The following is a 10160-nucleotide window of genomic DNA, read 5'->3' on the forward strand; positions in this document are numbered from 1 at the left end:
AATTGCATATTTGGTAGTAAATAATCAAAAGAAAAATGAAAGCACAATTTTGTGTACATGCATACGTACGAGTATATGCATACTTACAGTTCAGTGGTATGTAGCGGTATATCGCGTGGAATTTCTTTAAGGCCACGACCTGAGCAATCAATTGAAGTACCATCGCACTGACACATTGCCGGGCAATCGACATCTGCGCGACATTCGCTCGACAATTTTATACGCATATCGTCCCATGAGCCTGAAATGGAGTGAAAGGCAAAAAGAGTGAGGAGCGGTAAATTAATAAGTAAAATTCAAAGATGTAATATATGAATGAAAAAAGTAGCACGCGTACTATTTATGCAATGCTTCGCAAATGGTATACCATTGAAATATATTTCATGCTAAGAAGCATTGTTTTAGGCGAAAAAGATCAGTTTAAAAACTATAGTTATTAATATTGCTCATTTACATCTCGCTCATTTAGCCTACGTATACTCAAAACAAAGTACTTTTTAGATGCGTTTAAGTTTTAAATTTCAAATATGTTTTAAAACAGTCGCATCTTAATGTATGATATACCAATTATCCTGCTTCGAGGAGACATTTTATTGTTCTTAAGATAATTGATCTGTGGTACCCTATTCTAGCACTCATCCACCAGATCTAAGTTCCCGCCACCGTAATATACCACCCTAATATCAGTAAACTAAAGCTCTCGAAAAACCCTTAATGTTTTGCCAAGTAAAAATGTAAAAAAGCGACCCCTAAGTTTGGCAAAAAAAAATAATATTTTCTCGAAATTCCCTTGCACAAAACTTTAGATTCAGGAGTAAACGGGAAACTTTTTTTGTTTTATTGTAAGGTGGTAGGGTCTAATGCATATAGATATGCATATTATATTCTCACGAGAAACTACGCAAGTTCGATTTTTTTTTTACTTTCATTTGAATTAATTTTTCAATTTTTGTCTTCTTTATTTAATTTAATTTAAATTCAATAATTTTTTGTTTAGTTTTTTCATATCATAAAATTTTTTAACTTAATTTTTAATTTAATTTAGTTTTATTTAATTTTAATTTTCTTATTTTAAATGTTTTATTTTTTTATTTTTATTTAATTTTTTGTTTTTATTTTTTTATTTCAATTCATCTTTTTTGTAACTTTTTTAAATATTTATTACATTTTATTTATTTATTTGATTACATTTAATTTTTTAATATAACTATAATTTTTTATTTATTTTTTATCTTGCATTGTTTAATTTGTTTTACTATTTTATTAAAATTTGTATGTGTTGTTTTGTTTTATTTAATTCTTTAATATAGTTAATTGTTAATTTTTCAGTTAATTAAAATGAAAGGGTACTATTTAATTGTTTATTATTTAATTTAGCGTAATTTTTTATTATATCATATTTCACTTGAACAATTTTTTTATTTTATGTTGGTTTGTTTAGTTTAATTTAATTGCATGCGATTCTCTTTTACTCATATTTCTTCTGCTTTACTTATATTTTTTCTTTATTTCTTTTAGTTTTTTATTTTATTTAATTTGAATATCGCTCATCTACTAATTAAATTTTTTTACTTAATTTAATGTTATATTTTTTTAATTTAATTTTATTTAAAAATATTTATTTTTTGCTTGATTTTATTTTATTCAATGTATGTCCTTGTAGTGTTATAGTCAATTACATTTTTTAAACTTTTATTTTATGTTATTTCTTTTCAATCAAGTTTTTTCCAATTCCAATTAATTTATTTTAATATGTTTTGTTTTTTAGTTTATCGTAATTCGTTATTTAAATATTTTTACTTTTTTTATTTTATTATATTTTCTTTTATCTTGTTTCAATTATTTTGGATAATTTTTTTTTAGAATTTTTCAACATTTTTAGTGTATCTATTTATAAAAATAAAATTTTATTCTATAAGAGAATATAAAACTAATAAGGTTAAGGAACATAAAAATTGTAAAGTCTAGAAAAAATATTTGTTTTATAACATTAAAAAAATAAGAATTTTATAACTTCAAAAATGTTATTTTTTCAATTTAATAGACAAAGTATTATTGTCGTCTGCTAGCTTGTAAAATAACTCAATTAGTATTGTTAAAATAATAAAATATATATATATAAATTTAAATTTCATGAAAAATATTGGGGTATATTTATTGTTGGTTGCAGCTTTTTTGACAGAAAAATATGTCCAAAAGCTGCAACTCACTACATATGAATACGGCCCATTATTAGTATCTCTTTGAAAACTACATATGTATGTTCTTTTGTGAATAAAAAAAAATAATCTTCTTGTGCCTTCTCTGAAGAATATGTAAGCTTTTAATTTCTTCTTTCCTCTTGCAGTGTTAGTTGTTTTTTATACTTTTTTTATAGTAAATACCAACTCTTTGCGTGTGTCCATCACCGAGGACACCATTCCACATTGTTTGCATAAAGGAAGGTAGATATGCAGATCTTGAATTTTTGCTACTCATCTTCATTTTTTTGTTTTTATTTTTTTGCCTTTCAAAGATACTTACATTTGAATTTCTCCTCACGCAACGACTCAATGCGCCGTCGATGCATTCGCTTTGGGGCTTCGCAGCGTGCGCCACTTGTCTCGATGGGGTTTTTGTGCAAGTAATCAGCCAACCAGCGAAGATTGCAGTCACAAATGAAGGGATTCTTTGCCAGATGCCTTTGGTTTTGTAAGAAATGTATATATAAAAAAATACGTACATATTTATATTACGAAAAAAGCAAATACTTAAAATGTGAGCAAGAAGAAGTTCTTACGAGTAGTAGTTAACAAAAAGATTTCATTTTCAAAAGGAATTACAAGTGTTCGTAGGTGTCATATATGTCAGAATAAAAAAAAAAAAATTACATTCCTACACGCTTGCGATTGTACAAATTTATGTATGTATGTATGTATGTATGTAGATAAATAATTCTGAGTACGTCGTATAAGCATAAGTAGTGAAAGGCTAATGCAAGTACTAAGTGGAAGCACTAAACCAAAAGGCAGCCACAGCCACTCAATGAGTTAACCTTCGCTTGTGCTATCATAGCAGTGAATGCTAGAAAAGAATCATCACTTTTTGCATTACATGAAATTGAAATAATTTGTTACATAAGAGTGCAAATAATATTTTTGTAATTTTTTTGAGTTTCAATAATAAAACCCTATTTTAATTACAATATAGTAGTTAGTGCAAAAATTTGTGTGGATTTTGCCTGTTCGGTCAAGGAAACGATACAAAGTGTCCCAAAATCTCACCTATATACTGCTGTCCATATTAAATAGTCTACACAGTAGGTATCTAATCACGGAAAAATATGAAGTAATACTTATTTGCGAAATTGATAGGGACCCCTCTCAAGTCAACCGCGAGCGTTCAGTCCAGAGCTTTGTATACCAGCGTCCGATCTGCCAAGTCTGTATCAGGATCCCTTGCGATCACCTGTCACCAAGTCCTAGAGACCTAAGTGTGGATCCCCTCTAGAAGCGATTTGGAATATAAACTAATATTTAACCTGTATCCTCATTTTGCGGCCAATTAAACCCGAATGCTTATTATTAGACCTCAAGATGAGAACTGAGCTATACTCGCAAGAGTTCTTACTCAACCACCGTTTTACATTGCCTGATATCTGCAAGGTTTTCAAGCTGAACTAACAGCAATAAAGGAAGCTGTTAGGCTGACAGACAGGCTGCTATTAAAGCACTGAAACGCGATGCACTACAACAAACATAATCAAGAAGTATAAACATACATAACAGGCAAGGATGCCCGTCATACATCTAATATTGGGGGCATAGCTGTATTAGGCAACTGTATGGCAGGTGATCTAGCGAGGAAGGGAACTTGCTTGGCTGTTTACGATTAGTGCCGCTCTGAATTCCCGTATTCCGCTTTCATTTTGCGGATTTTACCTGGAGAATAACTTTGTCCAACAGACTAATAGGCGATGATCTGAATGACGTGTAGGATAACACGGAAAACTTCGGACCACTATTCGAACTGCTGAGATCACTGCTTCGACATCTAATCGGCGTTGTTACAGTTCACTTCTTAATGGCGAATATATAATATAATAAATATAGCGTGCATCAATTACGGTACGATAACGGGTCTTTGGCGACCTCAGTATGCCTTCTTTCAACGTTGAAATAGGCCTGCCATGATAACATAACCTAGGATACAGGTTATAGGAGATTCAAAGTAATCGGTATCGTTAAGTGATATGAAGTTAGAAATTCCAGCTTAGAATGCTCATAGGCTTTCTTATTGGCTATTGTTGGCAGCTAGACGTTTGCCCAGTATACCTAAGCAAAGTGACCTCCCTTTTGTGAAGCAGTCCATATTAGTCCGCGATTCATTATCGCTGACCAACCGCTACTTCTAAGGTTCCCAAAGTCACTGACGCTCATTTAGGCGAAGCCTCGATTTTGTTAAGAGAAGAAGGTTCGCTAAGATGGGCTCTGTGAGATTGGTCTACGTAAGGATACTGCAGTTGAAGCACATGTAACGCAATCTCGTAACATTCAAAACAGATTTCACCCACATCCGAGTCTTTCATACTAGTTCTTTTAAGATACTCTTTCAAGGAAATTAATCATCTAATTAGACCAACCATGAACCACAAATCACGTTTTTCTAATGGCAGCAGAAGTCTAGTCCGGCCATTGCGTTAAGCCTCAAGACAAATTTTAAACTACCGGCAGGTCTGTAGACTATGCCAGTAGTCATAGTGTTTCCACGACAAAATTTTACTGATTAGGGAATCGTGCGTGGCTAAAATGCATCCGACAGTCGGCTGTGAATCAATGAATCTCTTCATTTCTGTTTGCCTTGGCATCCACGAATACTCCCGGGGAGAAAACAGCACAATTAGTATTAAGAGGGAAGGCGAGTTGAAACCGTCCCGTCTCGAAGAAGATTTCAGCTTCAGAGTTGGTTGTTTGATTGGTAGAAGCGTCGCCTGAGCACATGCCCAAGTCCCAATTAGTGTTGATAGCATCATTGTGATATGCTTTCTCTGGGATTCTTGATTTTTTTCTGATGAATGATGAATCCATTTAGGCTTGCATACCTTATTCGTGCCAATGCTGGGCACTCGCAAAGATAGTGTAGGATCGTTTCCTTTCTCAAGGTTACAGCTACGGCACCGAGAGTTATAAGGAAGGTTCATTTTGGCTGCGTATTCGCCGATGGACCAATGTCCTGTTATCGTGGCTTTTAACTTAACTATATCTCTCATCAACCCCTTTAGAAGTTCTTCTGACTTTGGTTTGTCATAATACGGCCATATGTTCCTCGCAGCTTTGCAGGTTTGAAGGTTGTTCCAACGTGCATCAGTCATACGTGCGAATTGCAAATACAGTTCCCTTTTGATGAGTCTGAGTGAAACTCGGAAACTCGGCCGTCGAGCTTAATGGACATTTGCAATCTCTGACTGTTTTGCACATTGTTATCGGTGAGGCAAATGCCAAAAGTCATTTGTACCCGTCAGTATAGATTTTAGCGGAATTCCCCTCGACTATCCTAAATACACCTACTCCAATCACGTCTAGAAGGAAACTTCACCTGCTGAAGTCTGTCTGTTTGTATCCCTATTTCGATAAGCTTGTCAAGAATACCACTATGACCGTGCTACAGCGCCCTCCAGCAGCTTGACTTTCTGATTCTGTTGAGTCAGTTGAGGCAGGATCATACTAAGCTCACAGATGGACAGGATTTAAATGCTCCTGTAGCACCTGCGCAAGCTGCTCTTTGTATACTGCCTAATTTCCTGACGTTGCATTGTTTATCTTGTGCTGGCCACCAAACTAATGCCTCGTAAGTTAGTATTGACCATATGATAGCCGTGTATGTACATCCAGAAGACAAGCTTTGGTTTTAATCCCCAGTTCCTATTGAATTTTCTTTTGCATCTGTAACAAGCTGTGTAGGCTCTATCTACGCGCCTCTCTATATTTGTCTTCCAGCTCGGTTTGGCTTCTAATAGGACTCCCAATTATTTCGCCTCGGTGGACAATGTGAGAGTCGTTCCATTAAAAGGGAGGGAAGCTTGCATTGTGGTATTTTTGTTTTCTCGGTCAACAGCATTAGTTTAGAGCTTCACAGCTACAGTTCCTTTAAAGCATTGGATTGGATCGAACAATTTCTCCTTATCCCCAGAGTTTCCTTCTTGCTAGTGAGAGATGGCAAACCGAAACCCTTTCGCAATCCTACCTTTTGAATACTACATCGAATGGAACCTTAAAAAAACCTTAATTATTCACTCCTCTAACCTTAAATATTTTCTCCTAACCTCACCTAGCTTAAATACTCTCTATCTACATCTATATAATTTGTTTCATCACTCTTAGCTTTAATGAGATAACCATCTTTTAAGGCCAAGTTTTTTTTATGACACATTGCGTTTTTTTCGCTCAAATCTAAAACAATTTCTATACACATTTTTCAGTGCAAAGTGTGCAACCACCATAAAAGGCGCATTAAAGCATTGTACTAAGAGACATTTTACTTAGCTATTAGCCACATACATACATACATTTGTAAGAACAAAAACCTCTTAGAAATCTAACTGTTGCACTGCACCAGTCAACAGGCTATCTCTGCGGGTACAAAGATGCCAGTAAGTAATAAAGAAATAAGCGCACTTCAATGTAAAGTCAGCCAGCAGATAAACTGCTCACTTGGGCGCAAGGCAACAATGCCTAACTGTGCTGTGTTCTGTTGCATTTTTTTTTTCTTTGTCTAGATATACATTTTCTACAGTACTTTCTTCATTTTTTCACACTTTTTGTTTCCTTTTTATTATTGTCTACAGACAACTCTGTTGCGGACATATTGTTGAAATGCCCTAGGTGTCATGTCCTTTGTTCCTGCGAAAGTACGCCGCGTATACTACAATCTAACAAACATATGTATGTATGTATTTACAAGCACACACTCAAACAGCGCGCCTACAGTGCATTTTTATTAATATGGGTACGCGCTGCTTGCACATTTTGTTGTTTACAGTCAGTGCATGCGTGGTGGAATTGTAATAGAAGGTCGGGGGGCGGAGGGGAATTGAAATATGCACTTACAGTGTTTGTATGCTCTTCATTGCATCGAAGGTGCCATTAGCCAGCGATTGAATGTTGTTATCGTAGAGCGAAAGCAGGCTGAGACTGTGCAAATCGCGAAAAGCGTCCTTGCGTATGCAAGAGATTTCATTGGCATTCAACAGGAGTAGTTGCAGCGATGTAAGTCCTTTAAATACGCCTGAGGGCAAATCCTTTATTTTATTGCCATAGAGTACGCTGAAAAGAAATATAAAAAAAAAAATACAAAAAAATAAATTGAGACAAAAGTGGGCAATGTTTTTTTCTTTGTTTAGAATGTGTTTAATAAAAATAAAATGAAATACATAAAACGATACAATACAAATCGCAGTAGTGGCTGCTGCAGCAAATAAATAGATGCAGCAAATCTCATAGGTACTCGTAGCTATCTGCTAGTGGTGTAAAGAAGATTTTAGACAAAAGCTTAAAAAGTGACAAAACATAAGTTACTTACTTATGTAGTAAGAGATGTATACGAGTACATATTTTTAAATAAATACATAAGTAAGTAAGCACGAGAATTCGATTGTGTACGGTTATTAAGGTGTTGGAGGGGATATAAAGTAGCTTAATACTAGGCAAGTATGTTTAAGACGTTTATACAATGGGTATGGCATTGGCGACGAGTACTTTTATTTGAGGTGTAGTACATACGTACATACATACAGTGCTGGCCCTGTTTGGATCACCAGTATTGACAGTTCTTCTTAACTTTTAGTCATACATTTTTTGTAAAAATATAGCATTTTCTATGACAAAAACCATGTGAGCCCTATTTTCGAAGTGTATACCAAATTTATGTACAATAACAACACGTTTCCACAAAATTTGGTCGTATTTGGTCTCGAAAAGTGGAACTACGTTCAAATTATATTTTTTAGATATTTTTTGAAATTTGCCATTTTTGCAGTTTCTTTCTCAACTCTCCAAACTGGACGTGCTAGAAAAATTCTGTAAATGCACTTCAAATCAGCAGAAAAAAATCTAGAAGATGAGGTGACCCCGTTTTTGAGATAAAATACGACCAAATTTTGTTGAACCGTGTAATTCAATTATTATTAGAATTTTTTTAAATATGCAGTTTTAAAGTGCCAATTTCTATTTTGCTAACCCCTACATATAGTCACCCTAAGCACTTTGGCGTGTTCCAATTTTTGGATGGAGAAGATAATCGCTCCCCAAGGTGTATCAGTCTAGAGCTCTAAAGGCCCCTGAGCAGGGGATTTTACTTTCTGTACTACCACTGCTGGCTCTGCAGGTACACTTTGTAGTGTCGTGGGTGTGTCCCTCGAGCAACAAGGTATTTCTTGTGTAGTAGAGGAGGTGAGGTCAGCTTTATCAAGTGCGGCCCTCTTCCGGTCTGATGACTCAGTCGTCTTCCTTTTTCTATGGATTCGCACCTTGCCGTATCCGTAGCTGACTAAGTATCTCAGCCCGTCAATGGTCTTCGCTGAGTGCGAGTCGACAGCTAAAGTGGTTAGGTCTTTTTTGTACCGTGTTGAGCATCCTCTTGCTACCGACCTGCAGCCCCTTGATCTGACCAAACATAGACCTTAGGTTTGGGCACATCAGTGGAAACAATTTCCGCGCCTTTCCAGGGTTTCAAAGTTGGGGATATCTCGTGTAGTCTCTCCCGCGTTTCAGCGTCTCCGCGGCCAATCGACATCCATCCCGGACGGAAGGTGCATCCACTAAACTTGGACTTCACAGTGCTCTTCCGCTGTAGTCTCATCTCTACCAGGATGGCCGCTTGAATGGCTTGTAGTTGGTCTAAGGACCAAAGAATTTTAGGGTTGCATTGGCACTAGGTTCTGTTCGTCCCATATAGGCACTTTTGTCAGCGGGACCTGGTTTCCGTTTGAGGGAGTTTTCCACAGAAGATGATGTGCAGTTCACCGAGTGGTTCCTCTTAATCTTACTGGCAGTCAGCAACGCCACTTCGGCCCTTCCTGTTGCCAATCGGAGTAATGGCTAGCGGTTGGGAGTCGCTTTCGCTGACTCCTCTGGCGAGGTAGAGTTTGAAACGATTTTTACCTGCTCTAAAAAGTTTTCCTCTGGCTGCTGAAGGGCATAAATACTACCGTTGATTGTAGAGATTTTTTTTGCCGAATATACTATATTTTTATAAAAAATTAATGAATATTAAATGACCAAAGGAATACTGTAAATATTGAGGATCAAAAGAGGGCGCTATTCAAGTGGCCAGCACTGTATGTAGCTCATATGTAGCATATAGCCCGGCCCGCGTTGACGATTTGAAGTGCCAAGTGAGTGAGTGCATTATGCCCGGTAAGTAAGTGTTTTTGCAGTTTGTAGTTCGTTGTCGAAGTTGTAAAGAAAAAATATAAAAAAATTAGCCACTGCATGCACAAATACTTCCACGCTGTGTGTGCGTGTCCACCGCTCCAATAGCCAGCAGGCAGTCAGTTAGCCGCTTGTGAGTTTCAACAGAAATTTTCTTAGCAAAAAATCTTTGAAGTTATCATTGCGCTAACCGGTTTGGGAGCGGAGTCAATGGTGGATTCAGAGTTTGTAGACTACCGCTATGAGCAACAACAGTGCAGGAAAAAGTTAAAAAAAGTACGCATGTGCAAAAAAATCGACTAATGAGAATAAGATGTGAGGATAGATTCATTTTGAAATATTTAAGGCGAGTCGAAAAGCTAATAAAATATTAAAATCACTATGTATGCACATATGTACATAGGTGTTATTATCTACATACATATATAGCTGTTAGGGTGATTTTTGAAAATATCAGCATCTAAATTTTGTGTGGGACCCATTTACTGTTCCACGAATATTTCAAAAAAAAGGGGAGATGCTACCAGGATTAAAAAAAAATTGATTTTTTAAGTCGCAAAAATTCGACATTTTTATTTACTTGAAATCAGATAAATTTGAGACATTACTGAAACTTCTTCAGTAAAATTCTTCATATAAATTGATAAACTCGCTGAGTAAAAACTGGTCAATGCCAAAATTTTTTAAATATTTTGCAACTTAAATTAATTCAATATTTTCAAATTAATTTTTAAATTAATTCAATATTTTCAA

The 10160-nt window shown here is 35.6% G+C and overlaps 1 protein-coding gene across 1 annotated transcript in view; it reads right to left on the reverse strand.

The window, feature by feature from the left end:
• The window catches only part of LOC118744724 (protein slit), a 78542-nt gene that overhangs the window by 15626 nt on the left and 52756 nt on the right, over window positions 1–10160 (reverse strand). The window contains 3 exon segments of the mRNA XM_036477955.1: window positions 88–241; window positions 2524–2681; window positions 7086–7301. Coding sequence (XP_036333848.1) covers window positions 88–241; window positions 2524–2681; window positions 7086–7301 — 528 coding nt within the window.

This window comes from Rhagoletis pomonella, unplaced genomic scaffold (assembly GCF_013731165.1).
Source record: "Rhagoletis pomonella isolate Grant_MI unplaced genomic scaffold, Rhpom_1.0 Rhpom_scaffold_00008, whole genome shotgun sequence".
NCBI classification, from domain to species: Eukaryota; Metazoa; Arthropoda; class Insecta; order Diptera; family Tephritidae; genus Rhagoletis; species Rhagoletis pomonella.